General features: G+C 29.1%; 1 protein-coding gene across 1 annotated transcript; it reads left to right on the top strand.

Annotated features, from left to right (window-relative positions):
- The first annotated feature begins 4,229 nt into the window (after positions 1-4,229).
- LOC114177830 (vicianin hydrolase-like) lies at positions 4,230-19,868 on the top strand. Its single transcript, XM_028063403.2, has 14 exons — positions 4,230-4,675; positions 14,554-14,801; positions 15,874-15,943; positions 16,921-16,979; positions 17,087-17,162; positions 17,290-17,361; positions 17,515-17,602; positions 17,717-17,969; positions 18,087-18,202; positions 18,306-18,520; positions 18,619-18,650; positions 18,856-18,958; positions 19,116-19,224; positions 19,492-19,868. Exons 2-14 carry the CDS (start codon positions 14,628-14,630, stop codon positions 19,658-19,660), a joined length of 1,536 nt encoding a protein of 511 aa, XP_027919204.1. The 5' UTR covers positions 4,230-4,675; positions 14,554-14,627; the 3' UTR covers positions 19,661-19,868.
- The last annotated feature ends 1,528 nt before the right edge of the window (positions 19,869-21,396 follow it).

Below are 21,396 nucleotides of genomic sequence, written 5' to 3'. Positions count from 1 at the left end.
CAGTGATGAAGTTTTGGGGTAGGATATTTTTTTTAGATAATGTCGTTTTGGAGTCTATAAGGTAAATGGAAAAAAGGGAAAAGTAGTGAACTTTTGAGGATTAAGAGCAATAACGAAGGAGTGGAGTATCAAAGGTTAGAGTTGAAGTAATAATCCTGGTAATGGGAGGTAAGTTTCTTGTTCCTTTTGTTACTTATGCTTGTGTTAATGTTGTAAGGAGAACTAATCTTGTTTGTTTTAGTACGTATGAGATCACGATTTCATTGGGCATAGTTTCGGACCATTGGGCACCACCAAGAGTAGAGACACTATCACAAAATCGTTGGGAACTATAAAACAAGCGTAATGGAATAGAATAGGCGTTAGGTGTGCGTATTGTATGTGTAGGGCATTGGACACCATTTTGTTTTTCTAGTCTAAGTTGTCTTAATAAAATTGTAATTCTCGCTTCATTAACCATTGGATCGAACCAAAATTTTGATAGATGGTTCTTGATATGTAGTTCTTCACTTTGACCGTTGAGATCGATAATTGGATGTATGTCGTTAGAGAAAACAGTTACGCACAATTGTTATATTTTATGTTTCTCTTTCTTGGTTCCTCAAATTTGAAAGAATTATTAATTTGAGGCAATGGATAGTTGTGAGGCACTTAGAGGTGTCAATTTGGCTCAGCCCATAAGGCTTGGCCCTGACCCATGTGAGCTAGGGCCAAAAAATCCCACATTGAAAAAAATTCCCCATCAAAGAAGTTCACAATGTCAAAAACCCCACAAAAGCCTTGTGGATCAAGCCAACTCATGGGCTTTAATCATCAAAATGAAAAATATCTTATTTTTTAAAATATGTTATTAAGCTTTTCAGCGACCTAGATGTGCCTAACGAGCCGGATTACCCAAGCAGGCCCAACAACCCAGACGAGTCGGGCGAGCCCGACGACAAAGACAATACCGATAACCCAAACGGGCCTGATGAGTTAAAATTTTTACCCTCATTTAATATTTAAATTTGGGGATTTAATTGAATTTTATTGCTTAAAAGATTGATTTAATCAGGATTGTGATTATTGGATTTATTGAGTTCATAAGATAAAAATGGCATAAAAAGTTATTTTAGTTGCATAAAATAATATTGGATATTCTAAAGTTTGTTAATGTAGCTGAAATTTAATTTAGGTCATTAAAAGTGTGGATTTGAAATATTCAAAGTTACAAAACAAGTCCAAAATCAGAAAATTCTGGAAATGAATAATTCAGGAGCTAAATGCACCCCAGTTTTTATTTTACACACTCCTTCCTCAAGTGGACTACCTAAAAACTTGTTATGCACCCCTAGTTTCTACTAAGTTACACCCTTCCTACCACTTAAACCCAACTCAACCAGATCATGCAATGTAGCAATCCTCACCTTCCAAATCTGTCCAACCACATGATGACACGTGTCATGATCCTCCACTCACTAAACTAGCCAACCATACACTACCACGTCATCATCTTTCTCCATCTCACACATGAAACCCTATCCTCCATTTTCATGATGTTGTCGTACCTACAGAGCTTCAACCACCGCACTTGTTCATCCACGCACCTACAACCACGTCGGAGGAGGTGATAAGATCTTCACGCACCATTGATCTGCACTCACGAAGCCACCACCGACCTCTATTTTTCTCCTTCACTATGAGAGAAACCAAGATCTGTGATGCAACGCAGCACCTCCACCAATGTTCGTGAACCTGCAGTGTGTTTCTCCTTGCGCAATTCAATAACCATGGCATCAACCTTCACGCATCCACCACCATTGGTGAACGTGCACCAGTTCGAACCTGCGGCATGTAACATCCTGATAGAATATTACTAATTTTAAATAATATAAAATAAAAATAATAATAAAGTCACATTTACTTAAAAGTCTTTCCCAAAACATGGGAAATTAAAACATTTATTAAACTCATCTAATTAAACCACAGTGTTACAGTAATTCATAATAGTTCATATTCCAATAAAAGTACAGTTTACAAAAAAAATATGAAAATAAAATGATAGTAAACTTACATAAAAAATCTTTCCATGCTAGCCCCTCTCCGGCTCTATGCCTCACCAACATCACTTGGAACGTCATATGCTCCCGCATGACAAGTCACACGATCATTGTCAAACACACACAGAAAGGGTGACCTCATAACAATTAACATATAAGTTAATAACATCAAGATACACCCAACTATTGGCCAAGACCTTAATTCCCCAAGGCTTTTAAACCTGCAAGTCACACAAATAATTAGTCACTAAATTGGTCTTTAAAATTAGCTACCAAGGTTTTTGGTACCAAATGAATTAGTCATTAAATTGGTCAGTAATTAATTAGTGACCAATTTAATGATTAATTATAATCTTTTATTCGTAATATTGACTATTTTAAAATAACTTTTACTTTTGTAAATTAGTATATAAATTGGTCACTATAGTGACTAACTATTTTTTGTTTCTAAAATTGGGTTCTAATTTAGGATTTTCTGTAGTGCACACACACACACACGATTATTGTTATGCAATTGGCAAGTGTATGAAATCGCACAAGTAATATAGTGGACAAGTATGAATATCGTTTCCCATAAAAACTAGTGTGATTTAAAATAATTGGTTGTTTTCTTTTGAAGAGTAAAGAAACATTTTGTTGTATAAAAATAAATATAAATACATTAAATAAAGAAACAACTGAAATTCAATGGAAATATCAACTTGATTTAAGAAATTATATGATAAAAACTCCATCGGGATTGGGTTTCATGATTTCATTGAAAATAAAGACAACAAACAATATATTTTTACTTCATTCTTTAACATTCCTCTAACATTCACACATTTTGTAACAACCCTTGATTTTGTCGCAAACAAGTCTAAACTTGAATAATAAAAACTCTATGTCTATACATTTTTATTGTTAAGTTTGCATTAATGAATTATATCATGATGTTAAGAATAACCAATGACCACATCTATGTTTATAATATGAAATCAATTAGCTTTTTTATCATAATGAGGTTTTCCAAACTATCTTTTGTATCGGTATGTGCAAAATTCCTAGACTATGCAGTTGAAAAAAGAATAAAACACAAGAAATGATGGAAAAAAATTATATTGAATGATGAATCCAAAGATAATTAATACTTCATTACACATTCAACCCACGTGAATGAAAAAGTTAGTTACTTCTAAGCATGCCTGAATACTAGAATGATGATGAAATCAAATGTTTTCGACTTTCACAATGCGCTTCTATCGTAAGTGTATTTAGATGAAGTTTCCTCTTCAAGTGTGTTTTGCCCTCTAAAGACACTTATTTTTTCTTTTTGTTTTTCTTTGGAATAAAAGAATCTTTAATGGTAATTTGTGATTTTTGTAATTCAAACGGGTTATATATATATATATATATATATATATATATATATATATATATATATATATATATATATATATAAAAAGAGGTTTTCAAAACGTAGATAGATAGTCGTCGAATATTTTAAATCAAGTAACAATAATTATGATAGTATTAATATTTAATTTCGTGGATAAATAAAATATAATTTTAAAATAATTCAAAAAAAAAAGAGTGTGATAAGTAGAAAGAGGATAAAAATAAAATTTTATCTTAAAAAATAATAAATTAAAAAAATTTAAGAATTGATTAAAAAGAGTTTCTTTATATTTTCATTTTAAAAAATTAATAAAATAGGATTTTGTTTTTAGATTAAAAAATTGAATTAAAATTTGGAGCGCTTTCGTTCTTTTTAAAAAGAGTTTCTTTTTTTGCCAATTTCGTTCTTTTTATTCACGCTCTCTAATTTTGTTTTTAATACCATATAAAATTATGGAGCGCTTAATCCGTGTTAATCTTTAATGTCCTAACACCGCACAGAATCCCTTCATGTCTGAACACGTGGGAACACAAATTTAAAATATATTCATATTCGATTTGAATTAATTTAAATTTACATAAATATATTATATTCTCTTAGAAAATCTGTACATTTAATAATACTTATTTTATAGTGCAATTCAATCTTCTTATCTAAATGTAATTTAATTAATTTATTATGATAATGAACAAATTAAAATTTTAGAAAATCGTAGCTTGCACGCATAAAAAACCATAGTTCTGTTACATCTCAAAACAGTTTTGGGATTTTCTCACGTTTTGTCTTGTTATGAATTTTTTTTCCATTTTGGAGGATCACTCATATTCAACCTCTCCTCATTTCATTTTCAACCACACCAACATGCACTTCCTTCAGCTTTCATCACTTTATCTCATCATTGGTTTCCATTTTTTCTCTTCTCCAATTCATCCTCAACAGAACACACTTTCCTTATTCCTTCTTCTTCATTCCTCGCACACAAACCTCACCACAGGCATGCTTCTCGTTTTCTCACTTCAAACCTTCGCTCAATAATCTGCAACTTCCCAACGTCAACGACATTCCGCTGCGTTTCAACCATAAACACAGATTAAAACTTCATCGTCGCCACCACCATTTACCGCAAGAGCCTCGCCGGACCGGGAATCTCCTCCGTTCGGGCTCGTTCAGGATTCTCTAGCTTCGGAGTTCACGTCCTCTCGCTGCTGTCTGCGTCAACGATGACCGACTTCCTTCGACCATTGCCGGCGTCGGCGAGGTTCATTTTCCCTACCACTATTCTAATTTTTTATTTGGTCTCTATCGATTTCATCGAGTACTCTTACTTTATTTTATTTACCGATAAATACCATATCACAAGAATTCAAGAGTTATGAAGACATAAAACAAATTTAAAAAATAAATATTTTAATTAAAATTTATTTTTTAATTTTCTTATATAAAAAATTAGGTTTTTGAATACAATTTATTAAAGAAAAATGTTTAAAATATATATTTTTAGAAAAAAAAAATTATTATTGATTTTTATATAACTTTTTTTATAAATAAATCTCTTAAATTTGTATCAATATTCTTTCATTAGTTTGGATCATATACAAAGAATAGAATTATCATCTAATCTCAAGTTTGAGAATCAATATTATCCTTATTACTAACTAATTTTCTTTTTCTATTATTGATTTCATCCATATCTATATTATTACTATTTTTCATTCAAAGAGTACCCACTGTATTTTCTAATTCATTTTTCCTATCTATCTATTTTTATAAATTTATTCATATCATGTCATTAAAGTTTCAATTTTTCTCTTCTTCTAGATTTTTAAATAGTTCGATTCAAATTTTCTAGTTGATATATATACATATTTTAATATAAAATAAAAAATTATAATATAAAATACACAACTAAAGATAAGTATATGAAATGAATAAGTTTAATCAATAACCTGGTTCAGGTTTCACACAAGTAAACTTGATAGTAAATTTCTAGTGTCTTGAAGTCTCATGTCTTTTTCTTTTTCTCAATTATCAACATTTTCACGAACTTGTAGAGTTTATTTTAAGATTAATCATAATAAAAAATAATTAAAAAGATATTATTCTTCTCTACTCAATAGTAATTTTTTTCCCTAAACTTAAATTATCTTTTTTACATAAAACTCAAATTTGAATTATGTTCCAATTAATCTATTATCCACACAAAAAAAAGACAAAACCTTAATTTAATTAATAATTTTGTAGAAGAATTTTAGTTCCTTGTTAAGATATATGTAATAAAAAAAACTCTCAAGAAACATGTAAGTCTAAAAGTACCAGAAAACAAAATTGGGTAAAAGAATCGCATTTATAATTCTAATACAAATCCAACAACAAGAAACAATAACACAAATCAAAAGAAAAAACATATTAATCATAAATGAGGATGAAAATATTCGTACAGACGAACAACATGAAATTCAAGAAATGTAATATGCCAAAACCCTAACCCTAAAAAAGGATTCTAGAATATAAGAAAGCAAAGAAAGATAAAGGAAGTCACATATAGATAAAAGAAGAAAATAGAATTAAGATTGATTATAAGAAAAAAAAAACTAATCAATGTGTTTCTCGTAAACAAAATCATAATTTACTAAAATATGATTTTAACTCATTGAATATCATTTTTAGTACCAATAAAGATTCACAGACACTAATAAACCGATAATAATTTAATTAAATTTTATTCTCACATATAAATTTATAATTAATTTAATAAAACTATATTAGTAATGAAATATTATTTTTGAGGCCATTTTTTTTAAACAAAATTTTATAATTAATTTAATAGAAGTATATCATTATTAAAAAAAATTTTAAGGCCTTTTTCCTTAAATATGATATTATAATTTATTTAATAAAAAAAATATTTGTAGTAACATTTTTTTAGACTTTTCTTTTTTTTAGACCTAAAACAAGTGTTTCACTCACTTTATCTTTAAATCGGCTCTGAATATTAATTGTTAGCTTTTATCCATAAGGAAAGTTGAACTCAACTTTTTTTATTGTTTTCTTCTAAACTCATTAAATGAATTTTATTTTTTTCAAATTGTTAACAAGTGAATTGAATTCATAATTATTTTCTCTTTTTCTTTCATTTAATCACTAAGTTATCTTATACTCCTCTTTATAAGTTTTTTTTTTTAACATGTTTTGTGTTTGTTTGAACTGAAGAGATAAATTTCTAAGTTTGGTGTTTATGAATGTATAAAACGAAGTTCTAGTGTAATGTTCTTGTTGGTTTTGGTAGTAACTTTTTAGTTCAAGTGAAACGTTTAGTTTTTAGTGTTTTCTTCCTTAGAATATGCTAAAAGAAGTAAGGTTTTAGTTTTGGCACGTGGACTTTCGGTGAGCCATGAATATATGACGGGCTCACTTCTTTCTAAGCATTTGATTGTGTGATTAAATGGAGGATTTTATGTTTTCAATATTATAATAGATTTAATTAGTCGGATGCTATCACTTTTGTTTTTGTTTAGATGTGTTAGTTTGTTACCCACTTATAAAAAAGTATCAATCAAGTTCTAACTTTAAAAGTGTCTCAATCATATCCCTTTTAGAAAAAAAAAAGATTAATGTTATTAACTTTATTCATGATTTTTACCACTAAATTTTAATATAAATATTAATGCTTAATTTTATAAGTCATTTTAAATATTAATATCGTTAACGACTTTAATGATTTTTTTAAAGGAACATAATTGAGACATATTTTCAAAAGTTGAGACTTAATTGATATTTTCTTAAAAACAGGTACCAAACTGAGACGTCCGAACGAAAATTGGTACCATCCAACTAATTAATCCTGTTATAATACCTCCGATTCCAATCCCTTTGATAGGCCTCATTTCTTTCTTATATAACATGAGTTGCAACTTGCATAGAATATGTGATTCAATTTTGAAGCCGAATTGCATGGTTGTAAGGCATTTCGTTTTGCAACACAATTAAACACGCACGAGTGAATACTACGGTTTTGTATTATTGCATCATTACATTTTATGCCTAAATTGCTCTATGTGTGGATCCTACTTTGAAACATAATGTGTGGGGTTCCGTGTGATGGGAAGTGATTATATATCAAGTGTATGTCCACTACCCAGGTGTTTTAGTATCTTCACTTTTATTATCATTCAATTTATATACTTTATATGCTTTAGCTTAAATTATATTTATATATATAGATTAGTAATTGAGTTTGTCTATACCTGCCAGCATAATTTTTTTAAAGTTAAATATATTTTCAGTCCCTTAACTTTCAGTCAAAATTGGAATTAGTCATTCTTTAAAACTTTAATCAATTTAGTCTCCCAAATTTATAAATGCGTGAATTTAGTTTTTTTAACCAAATTTTGTTAAGTTTATTTTAATGTTTTAAACGCGTTTTGCAGTTAACATTTGAAGCAGAAATGTGTCAAACAGGATAAACAACTCAAATGCTACCATGAAATATGTTTAAAATATCAAATAAAGTTATCAAAATTTGGTTAAAAGAATTAAATTTATACATTTCTAAAGTTTGAAGACTAAAATGGACCAAAATTACGAAGAGAGACTAATTTCAATTTCACTAAGAATTGAGGGATCAAATAACATTTTTTTAAAAATAAAGTACAATAAATATATTATAAAATATACAATAAAGTACAATAAAAAATTTTATAATTAAAATTTTCATTTGCCTAAAATTCAAAAACACTTATTAGGATTGCTTGATAACCGTAATAATCTTGAAAATTATTATTATCAAGTCTCAAACTTCTCGATAATTAAAAATTTTATTACAATTTTAAAATTGTTGATTATCAAGTTTTATATTTGTTTGATAATTAAAATATTTATTAATTTAAAATTTAAATCTTTTATCGAGTTAAATCTCAAATTTACTTGATAATTAAAGTTTTTATACTAATTTTAAAAAATATACATTATCATGTCAAATTTTGAATTTACTTTGATAATTAATTTTTTTATCATATATAATCTTTGATTTATTTTATAATTAAAAAATATTAAAATATTAAAATAAAAAATATGAACCAAATCAAAATTAAGAACTTCTTTATTCCTGATTTTTTTTCATTGTAAGAAATATATAAGATGAAGTCAATTCTCTTTGGGTTCACCGAAAAAAAAAATTTCAAATAGTTTTTAAAGAATTAGCTAAGCTTGATTTCTTTCGTTTTGAACGAAAATATAGGTAGAATTAAAATCAATCCTTGTTTGATTCAAATAAAATTTAAAAAAAAAGTATTATTTTACATTCGTTCTATTTAATTTGACTTTCTTAAATATAATTAAATATTTTAAAAATTGCATTAATTTTATATACTTAATTAAATAGAGCATTCTTTGTCACCTCATTTAAATAAATACCTTAATTAAATGACATGTCACACATATAATATAGAGACAAGTCTCAGATTATACAACCATTCCTTACAGATACTAACGTACTTAAAAGGGAAACTTGAGGCACACCACGATGTCAATACAAGACAGGGTACAAGATTCAACAGTGATCAAATTAAGATTAAACGACAAGTTAATACATGGGCCATAGCCCTAAGAGAAAGCCCACTTGAAGGAATCCCGCCCAAGCAGGCTATGCAGCAGAGTCACCATTTCCCTGTTGGCCACTAGGATTTCACACATCTACTCACATCAATAAATTGATGATCATCGCAAAAAAGAAAAACCACACACAAACATACAAACAAGTAGAAGGACAAGCTAGTGTGAAAGATTCTTATATCATAACACTCAACATGCAATTTCAAAGTCAAGCATAAATAACAATCATCCACTCATGTGATACCAAACCATTTAAGACTCCAAGACCTGACTATCCGGATACATATAATGAGGCACCACCACGAGACTCGTGTAATTATGTCCTAGCAGTGAGGCACCACCACGAGGCCTTTGTGGAATTACGTCCTGGCCTTGAGGCACCACCACGATACCCTCGTGGAATTACGTCCTTACATTGAGGCACCACCATGAACTCTCACCCTGAGGTTCATGGAATTAAGTTCAACAAATTAGGCACCACCATGGATTCCCCCTAAGAAGGTCCATGGGATTACGTCTATATGATGAGGCACCACCATGAGCTCCCACTATAGGGGTCATGGGATTACGTCCTACCTAAACTTTATTCATGCCTTACCAACCAATCATGAAGTTCTCATGCATACCAATACCATTTCATTTCGAATAAATAACCAACCATCAAACATATTTCATGCCAAGCTCAATACCAACTCATTAATTCCAACCCATAACATACTTAGCACACGTATATCCACGCCCTTTATGTTTAAAACCAATCAAACCAGCCAATCAAACAACCAACAATATTCATGTAAGGAAAATAGCAAGAACCCGAGCTAGGTTTCGCTCAAGTTGGGAGCCCTCGCTTAGGCGAGAGGAGTGCTCTCGCTCAAGCTGTAGACTCTCGCTTAGGCGAGACTGCGACCGTGACCCTTGGAGATTTCGCGAGCTCTCGCCCAAAGGTGAGGTTCCTCGCCTGGGGTAAAAGTGCAGTGACATATCAAGGCTCCCACGCGTTCTCGCTTAAGCGAGCCCCTCTCGCCTGAGCGAGATGTCACCTCGCTCAAACGAGAGCTCTCCGCCTAAGCGAGAGCTCGAGTACGAACCTAGCCTGTTTCTGCAAGTCTCACCTAGGCGAGACAATGTCGCTTGGACGAAAACGTCAGGTCTCACCATTGTTCCCCCTGCAACAGCCATACACTCATACCCAAATAGTAATACAAATCCATCCAATCATTTACAGTAGCACATCAACCATACAATCATGAAAATGGTGGCAAAATAAGCAAGAATCGAATTAAACAAGAAATCCCTAGCTTCCCTTACCTGGAAATAAGCTAACAAGGGATTTCAACACTTAAACCCACGAACACAACAACTTCGAGAGTAGTTTTAAGAGCTGCGAATAAAGACACAGAAAGGAAACGAGGTTACTACTATGAACCTCCAATAGGGACTACGAAACCAGCTGAAGAAGAAAGAGTATGAGTTGAGGGGCAACTTAAGTGGAGTAGAGTAGGGGCTAAACTAACTTGAAGGTGACTAGGAACCAAATCCTAACAGAGAAACGTCAGCAGCTCTAAGGAAATGGGAGACTATTTTCTGAAAGTGAGATGAATGAGTGGATTAGGACAAATTAGGGTGTTTGGCTCCCTATGGGCCAGTCCTAAACCCAACTAATTTGGGACAACTCCTTTAAAATAAGGGCATGATATAAGTCGGCCTTACATTCTTCGCACATAATCGACTTTTAAATCTTATCTTATTTCGCAAACCATCTCATTTTAGATTTTTTCATAATTTTTCTTAATAAATTATGATAACGATTTTAATTTTAATTTTATGTATTAGATTTTTTTGTTACTATTCTACAACGATTTCGGTAGCAACGAAATTCCGGATTTGACAAAGTCATTTGAAATTTCGTAGTTTTAGACTACAGTTTACCTTAGTTACGAGTGCGAGCATGTATTCCCTAATTATGGAAAAACTATACATCCACATTGTTTTTCTATGGCAATCAGTTTAGAAAGTGATACACTGCGCGCATACATACATATATATATATATATATATATATATATATATATATATATATATATATATATATATATATATATATATTAAAATAATTATCTTTTCAATTATACCTTTTAAGTAACTATCTTTTAAAATTTAACTTTTTTCTATTTAACTATATTTCTTAACTTTTCAACTTTTTAAAACTAAAATTTTTATTTACAATTAAAAAATACCTATAAAATAAATAAAAATTATTTTTTATTATAATAATTATTTATATTTTATAATTATAATTTTTTATCTTTTGTAATCATAATGACACGTGTGTTCACGGGTGGAAATTAATCTTAATTGATTAAGAGAATGATAATAATTAACGATTAAAAAATAGTTGGGAACACTTTCTAATCTATGTTTAAATAAAAACAATAATAAAATTAAATATATTAAGTTATATGTTAATTACTTCGTTATCAATATTAAAAATATATCTTTAAAATATTTATTAAAGTAAGAATCAGTTTAATGGGCATTAAGATATCATTTAATTTGATGTTGATATTTTTTTATGTAAAAATAAGAAAATAACACAAAAAGAGAGGATTTAACGGTATTTTAAAAAAAATTTACGATTATTTAGTTTTATCGTTTGTGCAAGACATATGAGATGATAAATAGATGAACTTAAGTGGAGTATAATATAAATTATTTTGTAGTTTCCATGCAATAATATTTCATTATAAAAAACTACTATATGATCTTAAGATTTATGATTCTCACATGTAGTTTTCGTATAATAATACTTCATTATAAAAAATTATTATAGGATCTTAAGATTCATGTTTCTCACATGTTCACGCACATAATCACACATTACGCATATAATCACACATTCATGTACATAAATCATAATAGGATACTAATAACTTTGATCTATGAGAGATCCAATAATAACGTGTTCTTCAATCTCTATTATTCAACCTCCTTTCCCCAATCTATCTATTTGCCTTCGTTACTCCTCTCACACTCTTTTTCTTGATGACTTATTGTGAGAGAACCTTATGACGAGAGACAGAACCCTACTATCCTTTTATAAGCCAACGTCCATCGAGTTGGGCTTAACTTTATTTTATTTTATTACGACTTCCCATAATAACCAATAGGTCCTTATATTTTATTAAATCACAATTGGATCCATCATAATATTTCAAATGAGTCATATAATAGAATTAATTCGTCAATTAATTCTAACATATAAAACAATTTTGTTGGTTTGGTTTTACATTTTTCATTCTTTTATGGTTAGTTAAGCAACTATAACATGCAATATACAAATTTAAAAGAAAGAAAATATATTCAATATTTTTATACAGCTTCATCTAATCACACATATTAGTGTTTCACCAATTGGTCAAGTTTCTCTATGTAGGTTCACATTGCAAAATACACACAAGTATTCTTTTTCAAATCACTTATGACTCAAACATATATTCTTTCTCAAGTAATTCTTGATTGAACATGAATGCTCTTTCAACTCTCAACTACTTTTGATTGACCTTAAGTCACTCTTGACTCTATATATTATTCTTATGACATACCACTATATAAATACAAGGTTTGAGTAATCAACAAATCATGATTTCAACTGACTAATGAAAATAACGTCTTTTGACGTATACAATATTTAGATTTTCTAAACTAGTTTGCTAATATGAACACAAACATTATTTTTACAGAGCTTTAGGGCATAAAGAATTTTAATAAAATTTTGACAATTGTAAATTGATTCCTCCTATACTTGTCTTCTTCTAAGAGAGTTTTTATATAACCTTAAGAAGATATTATAATAGTAAATCCTTTTTTGTCCCTTGAATAACTTTTATCTTGTTTGAATGTATTGTTATTGTTGTTGTTATTTGTTGAACTTCGGTATCATAGAAAAATATTGAACATATTCCATGCAATATTAAATTCTTTTAACTTTTTATACAACTTCATTGTTAAATGGTAGTATTTATTTCTTTAGGTTGCATATATTTTTACTTCATTAAGTGCTAAAAAAACAAACACGGTACTAAACAAATTATTTGATCAAAATTAACATAAATGTTAAAAACAATTGACAAACATTTTAATTTTCGCTCGAACCCTTAAAAATATTGGAATAATGCTTTAAATTTGGACATCAACAAAAGGATATAATAAAGTTCTAACAAGTACATCATGCATATGATCAATCAAAACATCAACTGGATTCAACTGTAGGAAAAAGAAAAAGAAAAAAAGCCTACTAAAACATCAACTCGATTTGACGGTCAACAAATTTTCAGTTAGAATGTAAAATCTACACTTTGATGGAATGTAGAAATTACTATGTTTTTTTTTTTCTCTTTTTCTTTTCTTTCTATATATGTTTGTCATATTTTCACTAATGGGCCTCTCTCACATACAACACCCTATCCACTTAAATAGAAGGGAAGCCCAATAATCCAATAATTTCCATCATCTTCTCCAAAAGAAAATTAATTGGTTACTCTCTCCACTGAACTATATATTAATGAAGTATCTATTGATAATGCAGAGCATGTGCCTCTTGTGGTGATAATTTCGGAGATGATCATGGTTCTATTTTTGGTGTTTTCCTCTTTTTTTATTGGTGTTAATACCTCCCTTGCCACGTGGATTTATGCCACAATTACACGCTTATTTATGGCATAATTATCTTCATATGCCGTAATTTCTGTTGGTCTTTCAAAGGTATTAATAATGAAGACATTTATCCTTGACGAATGAAGTGTATGAACAACAACTTCAACTCCATATATTTCTAAACTTTGTGCTAAAAACTATTTGACAATGACATTTTCCTTTTAGTAGATGTTATTGTTTTCATTATAACTACAATTTCATCCATAATTGGAATTTTTATACTCCGTTTTAGAATTTCATAATTTTTATTTTGTTTTTGTGGGTTGCGGTTTAGTCCTCACCCTAAAATATATTTGTATTAATAAAATAAATTAAAAGAAAATATTTATTTCTAAAATTTTACATTTGTTTCGAGTTTACTAAACATCTAAAATTTCATAAGTTGGCTTAATAACTAAGATATGTTGAGTTTTTTTTCTATTTTGAGAAATGATGCTACTTTATATATAGAATTATTTTGCATTAAAATTTATTAAAATAACTATATATATTAAAATGTGATAAAATATAATAAAATAACGATATACATATTAAGAAATTATAATTTGTAGAATTATTTTTTATTATTAGATTATATATGTCAGGATTTTAATCAAGATAAACTATATATTTAAAGGACAATCGATAATTTTTTCTTACAACTTCACGTTATATTTTTTAAATAATTTTGAAATATAAAAAAATGAGAAAAAAATGAAAAATCATTTAAAAATACCATCTGAGTAAGAGAAAATTGTTAAATGTTAAAAAATCATTTTTCATATTTAAATCATGATAATAATAACCCTAAAATTGTCTTCCGTCATATTTCAGTCCAAAGAAAAGCAGTTCAAGTTCTATAAATAGAAGGCATTGGTAAGAGTTATGGAGAAAGAAAGACAAAAAAAATGAGAACTAATACTTCTCTTCTCTGTCTTCTATCTCTTGCTATTGCTACCCTTTTGAGCAATGGCGCTGCAACTGCAACGAAAAGCGTGAAGCCAAGCCACTATTCTTCAACATTCAACAGAACCCTATTTCCTTCCACTTTTATCTTTGGACTAGGTTCTTCTGCTTACCAGGTATTTTACTCATAACACTTCAATTTATTACAACTAACAAATTCATTTTCTATTTAATGTAACATCTTTTCTTTTATCAACAAAAAATAGTATAACTATAATAGAGAATTTGAAATGCGTTAATCCATTTACATGATATGTACAACCCAAATTTATACATTCAGCATTTAGTGATGAAGATTGACAGATATACACTACTAAAATTTTATACACCAACTTGAGACTATATTAATAATTCGTTTATACACCAGACTTAATTAGAATACAGACTTATGAAATTTTAAGAGTCAAATAATGATTATAATATAAAATATTGTTAGTGTTGAAGATTTGTAGAAATTACGAAAAATGAGAGATATAAGATATATGATAGATATAAGAGATATGTTACAAGAGAAATTTCTTATTTTATTTTAGGTTTAATTAGTCGGATAATACCCACTTCCGTTCAGATGTGTTTTGATACCTGCTTAAAAATTCATCAATTGAGTCCCAACTTTTAAAAAAGTGTCTCAATTAGGTTCCTTTTAGAGAAAGTTTATTAATACCGTTTACTTTATTCATGACTTTTACCACTAAATTTTAATATAAATATCAATACTTAATTTTGCAAGTCATTTTAAATATCAATACCGACGTTAATAATTTTTTTCTAAAAATAACCTAATTGAAACATATTTTCAAAAGTTGTGACTCAATTGACAACTTTATAGAAACGGATACCAAACTGACACATCCAAATCAAAATGAGTAATATTAGACTAATTAAACCTTTATTTTATTTATAAAGTCGATTTTTTCTGAAGGTCAATTTTCTCTGAAAATAAAGTTACAAAATTATTATTCCTCAGAAATTTCCTTTTTAATTACGGATCTAGATGAAATGCGAACTTAAATGAGTGCGGATTTAAGTGAATATTTATTGTGCTTATTTATATTTTAACTCACAATTATTAATTTAATCAAAACTTGTACCGATATTTAATCAAAATTTTGTTGTGTTAAAAGACGTATAGTATATGGTATAGAGGGGTGGTGAATGATAAATTATTTTGGTTTGTTAATTACTCAGGCAGAAGGAGCAACAAAAGTAGATGGAAGAGGAGCATGTATTTGGGACACCTTCACTCAACACCATCCAGGTTAGGGTTACCCTCTTTCTTTGAATTTTTCTACCTCTGCTACATGCATTACGTTTTATGCCAAACTTACGTGACTTTCTTTGTTTTCGTTAAACACTCCAATACGATATATGTATATCACACACGACTCTCTTTTTTTTTTTATTTCGTGGAAAACGATATCTGATATAATACTAAATCTTGTTACTAGTTTACGCACGACAATTTAATGACTTTTATATTTTTTTAAATTGTACCATTTAAATATTGTACTAATTTAGAATTATGTAAAATGTGAACATGACTTTTTTTTTTGGTTCCGTATTGATAATCACAATGTATAGAAATTTTACGTGTATAACTGTTTTTAAATTTGTCAATTATACCTCTAGATAACCATAACTTTAATTATAATGTTTATATGTTGAAACTATCATCATTGTTAACAAAACTTTAAATATATTTAACTTAAAAAAATAACAAAAGTGTTTTTAAAGACATATTAATGTATATTTAACCATGTATATTTTTAATTTGAATATAAATAACAGTTTGTAAATGTGGACTATTAAAATAATAATATTTTGTAATCTTAATTTTTAATGTTAACCATGCACTAAATATAAACATATACACAATTCACCTTCTTTCCTCTCTAATTTTTGGGTTACTATACTTATGTTATATTAATATTATATCGTATTTATACTGTTATTCTAATTTATAAACAAAGATAATAAATATTCAATATTAAATAAAATTAATTTGTACAATTTTGATACTCGAAAATAAAAACTATCAACTCATATAAAAGTAATTATTAGTCTCATTAAATATTATTTCTATATTATAAACCAAATAAGCCTAATGGGTGTAGCATATAAAGTATTAAACTCGCACAAAAGTACAATAATAAACCAAGAAAATAAATTGATATATAGTATATAAATATAATACGAATCTTTGTGTTATTGTGGTGATTTTATGTTTTGTATCAGAAAAAATTTGGGATCATAGTACTGGTGATGTTGGAGCTGATTTTTATCATGGCTACAAGGTACATCTTCCCTCAAATTTTACCATTTTGAGTCATAACAGTCCTAAATAAGCATCACCTACGTTGTATCATTTTCCATCATTAACTGTAACTGAAATATGTTGCAGAGTGACATAAAATTGGTGACACAAATTGGGATAGACTCCTTCAGATTCTCCATCTCTTGGTCAAGAATATTCCCCAGTAATATATATGACTCAACTCTTCTTCATGTTCCTTTCCATCTTAAATTATATATTATGTACTATATTATTTGATAGAAAAAAAACAAAAATAATATGTTATGTAACAATTGAATTTCTTACTGCAGAAGGCAAAGGAACCGTTAATCATTTGGGTGTTAAATTCTACAATAATCTTATAAATGAGATTATATCAAATGGTAAAGCTGATCTTTTTTTTTTTTTCTGTATTTGTAACTATTGTATTGATATTAGAACTTGTGAGATCGTATATATCTTTTGTAACCTTTTTTCACACTTCTTGAATTTCCTCGAATTTAGCTTCTCACATTTTATCTTCTTTTTTTTACCAGGTTTAATACCTTTTGTCACCCTTTTCCACTGGGACTTCCCACAAGCTCTTGAAGATGAGTATGGGGGATTTCGTAGTCATAAAGTGGTGTGAGTAACGATCTATAAACATACTTAACAATTATTAAGTAATTAAAAGTTATAAAACCGTAATTAAGCATGGATTTTGAATTAAGTTTTGGTTTATTTGTTGTGAATAATTAGGGAGGATTTTCGTAAATACGCTGATTTTTGCTTCAAGACGTTCGGAGACAGAGTGAAGCATTGGGTGACACTGAACGAACCGTTATCGTATAGTCTGAATGGTTACAATGGAGGAACCTTTGCACCAGGTAGATGTTCTAAGTACGCTGGGAATTGTCCTGCTGGTGACTCTGCCACTGAACCTTACATCGTTGGACACAACCTTTTACTTGCTCATGAGTCTGCTGCCACCTTGTACAAGACAAAATACCAGGTTAGCTTCAAAAACATTTTCCTCAAAATAAAAATGAGAAATTCTAGTAACCCTACTTTGGATAAAAGTAACGTTTTCTGTTTTTGCTTGTTTGTGGACTATCTTATCATGTTATAGGGTCATCAAAAGGGACAAATTGGGATTACCTTACCGACTCACTACTTTTTGCCGAAATCTAACAGTGCTGCTGACGAGGGAGCTGCAAGTAGAGCTCTAGACTTTTTCTTTGGTTGGTATGTATTTCTTGTAATAAAATATATTAGAAATCTATATCGACTAAAAGTAAGATCCTACATCGGAAACATATTGTAAACGTGGAAATGAAATTTTTGTGAGGTATGGTCATCCGGTTACATATGGTGACTATCCTGAAAGTATGAAATGGTCAGTGGGTGCTAGACTTCCCAAATTCACAAAATCTGAATCTGAAGGCCTAAGAAAATCCATTGATTTTCTTGGTGTGAATTACTACACCACATATTATGCAGAAAATGCTGCACCTGTCACCACCAACAGGACCTTCTACACAGATATGCTAGCCACTCTATCTAGTAAGTACATATTTCAAAACTATGTGAAATTACTGTCTTTATAATATTTTTTAACACTGAACTGACAAACACAAGCAACAATTTTCTCTTGATCATAGCGGAAAAGAATGGTGAAGCTATTGGAACCCCGGTGCGTACAGTAAATTTTCTCTGGGACTAATTAAACTAATTAGTGCTATTTAATTTTAGTTATAGTGGAAAATGCACACCATGCAAATATTATTTCCTTTCATGAAAGTGATTCTAAAATGTCCGAATCATAGCATAACTTGGCAAAAAACATCTTGCAGTTGTAGTGAACATGACTCTTACGACTGGTGAAAATTTTTATGCAGACGGATTTGGATTGGCTCTTCGTATATCCCAAGGGAATTTATCATCTTATGGTATACATAAGGGATAAATACAAGAATCCAAATATTTACATCACTGAAAATGGTAAATACTACCCGGTTAATTTCCCGTTTTTGTTACTAGATAAGTTTGCAATCATCCCATCAAAAAATTTCTACATGTTTAGGCTTCAGGAGAAAAACAAAATTAATTGATAGGTTTCCTCAGAAGTTAAGATTAATTGGTTTTTAATTTGTTGTAGGCGTTGCTAAAGCAAGGAATGATTCAATACCAGTGGATGAAGCCTGCAAGGATGGTATCAGGATTAGGTACCTTATTGGCCATCTTCATTTCCTTCTTCAATCGATCAGGTGAGAATTTAACTGCAAATTTAAGCATATTTTGTTCATACTAAATTGTTAGTTTTACTAAGAGGAATTATATTATAACTCTCATTTTTTGACTCTCATTTTTTATTTTCTGACGTAACTTAGTGTAGGTTATTGATTCTTTCAAAAAAAAATAGTGATACATTAATCAATAATTCATACAAAACCACATGGGAAAGTAAATGATGAAAATAAAAAAATGGAAGACTTATTATCATTATCCTTTTACTGATTATATTTTTCCTGCAGGGAAGGTGTTAATGTGAAGGGCTACTATGCATGGTCATTTTCAGACAGCTTTGAATGGGATGCTGGTTACACAGTTCGATTTGGACAGATATATGTTGATTACAACAACAATATGAAAAGATACCTAAAGTTTTCTTGTTTGTGGCTGAAAAAGTTTCTTCTCAAGTGACCTAAATTTGTGGTTCCTTTGGCATTCCTGGTGTTTTTACTGTTTATTGCCTACTTTTCACTATGATGTAATCAATAAATCATTGTTATCATCAAATATAAATAATTCTTATATGGCGTGTAAAAGTAAAGTACATCTTCATCACATTTAGTCATCTTCTTTATCATCAAACCTACCTTTATAGATGTCGTCCTTGTTTTATAAAGTTTTCCATAAAGACGAAACATTATAATGTTGGAAATAAATGCCTAAATGCATTTTTTCTATGTTTCTATGATATAATGCAAAATTTTGAATCATTTCATACATTAAATGTGTTTTTTTTTTCACTTAAGATTTTCTATGAATAACAATAGACCAATTCTTGCACTTGCCCATGGGAATAAGACGTGTACTGCCATAAAAATTTCAGAAGTTATTTGGATGTATTAAAATGTAATGCAAATTTTAAAACAATATAGAAAAACCTAATATATAATTAAAACTAATGAGGTAAAATCTAGAATGTTTTACATAAGCGGTAAAAGTGGTGGATGAGATCCAATTTCTAGAATAATCATTTAAGTGAAATAGATCTACAAATACTTATGTACACTATTAAAGAATACTATAGAAGAATATATTAAATAGTTAATAAAATGAAAGTATATTAAAAAAAATAAAGGAAAAAAGAGTGATAGAAAATTTTTCTGTCACTCTCACAAAAAAAAAATATGATTCTATTGAAGCTTTCATAGAAACTTCCTCGGATCCATCTATCGCAAAATAAATTACTTGGTTTTCTTAAAACGCATGAAGAAAAATTCGTGATGATACAAATTCAATTGAAAATGCATTCCCATCAAAACTCAAATTATAGTCAAAAAATAACGAAAATGGATAAAAGAAAAATATTGGAGAATATTCTAGAGACCGAGATTCGAGAAATTCCACTATAAACAATAAAGATAAATATCCTCCATATGACATTTGCAATAAGTTAGGCCAAGTAGAAAAAAAATTGTTGTCATCATGGGAAATCAATGTCATTGTTGCAATAAACCCAAACACGTGGAGAAGTATTATTGTAATAAAAATAAGCATCATGCAAATTTTGTCGAAGAACATAATTAGGAACAATATTTATTTTATGTTAATCAAGAATCTCCTAGACTTGGTAATTCGATAGTGGATGCATCAATTATATGGCCAAATATCTAAACATATTCAAAAATATTGATAAATCTTTCAAATTGTCAAAGTTCGGCTGTGAAACAACACAACAATAGAGTCTCAAGGAAAAGTACCTCTTATGGTGGAGACAAAGAAATATATGAATTCATCAAGGACGTTTTACTAGTTCTAAATCTTAAAGAAAAACTTTAGTATTGGCCAAATGATAGAGAATAAGTATTCTCATTGCTTTGAGAAAAATACATGCAAAAGTTTTGGCTATAGAAAGTTAGAAATTGACAAAATGAAAATAGAGAAGAAAAATAGAAGCTTTGACATAAGATTCAAACCTAAAAGTAATACTAGCATAAAGGTAGAAGTTGATGACTCATGGTTTGCTTATTTTTCTCTCCTAACAAATAAAACTACTTTAAAAACTAGGAATGATTTTCGAGAATATGCCCAATTTTGCTTCAAAATCTGTGGTGATAGTGAAGCATTGGGTGACTCTAAATGAAGCATATATACCTTCAGCATAAATGCATAGCATGGTGGCAGTTGCACCAGTGACTCAGCCACCTTAT

Source organism: Vigna unguiculata, chromosome 1, assembly GCF_037176805.1.
Source record: "Vigna unguiculata cultivar grain cowpea cultivar isolate G323 ecotype 2 chromosome 1, ASM3717680v1, whole genome shotgun sequence".
In the NCBI taxonomy this organism is placed as follows: domain Eukaryota; kingdom Viridiplantae; phylum Streptophyta; class Magnoliopsida; order Fabales; family Fabaceae; genus Vigna; species Vigna unguiculata.
This window is presented reverse-complemented; position numbering and strand designations above follow the sequence as displayed.

What these genes read in the sequence shown, in the direction of transcription:
- LOC114177830 (XM_028063403.2), top strand. Translation starts at nt 14,628, where the DNA reads ATGAGAACTAATACTTCTCTTCTCTGTCTTCTATCTCTTGCTATTGCT. An exon ending in TTTCGTAGTCATAAAGTGGT is followed by an intron (nt 17,603 to 17,716) that starts GTGAGTAACGAT and finishes GTGAATAATTAG; the next exon opens with GGAGGATTTTCGTAAATACG. An exon ending in TATTTACATCACTGAAAATG is followed by an intron (nt 18,959 to 19,115) that starts GTAAATACTACC and finishes AATTTGTTGTAG; the next exon opens with GCGTTGCTAAAGCAAGGAAT.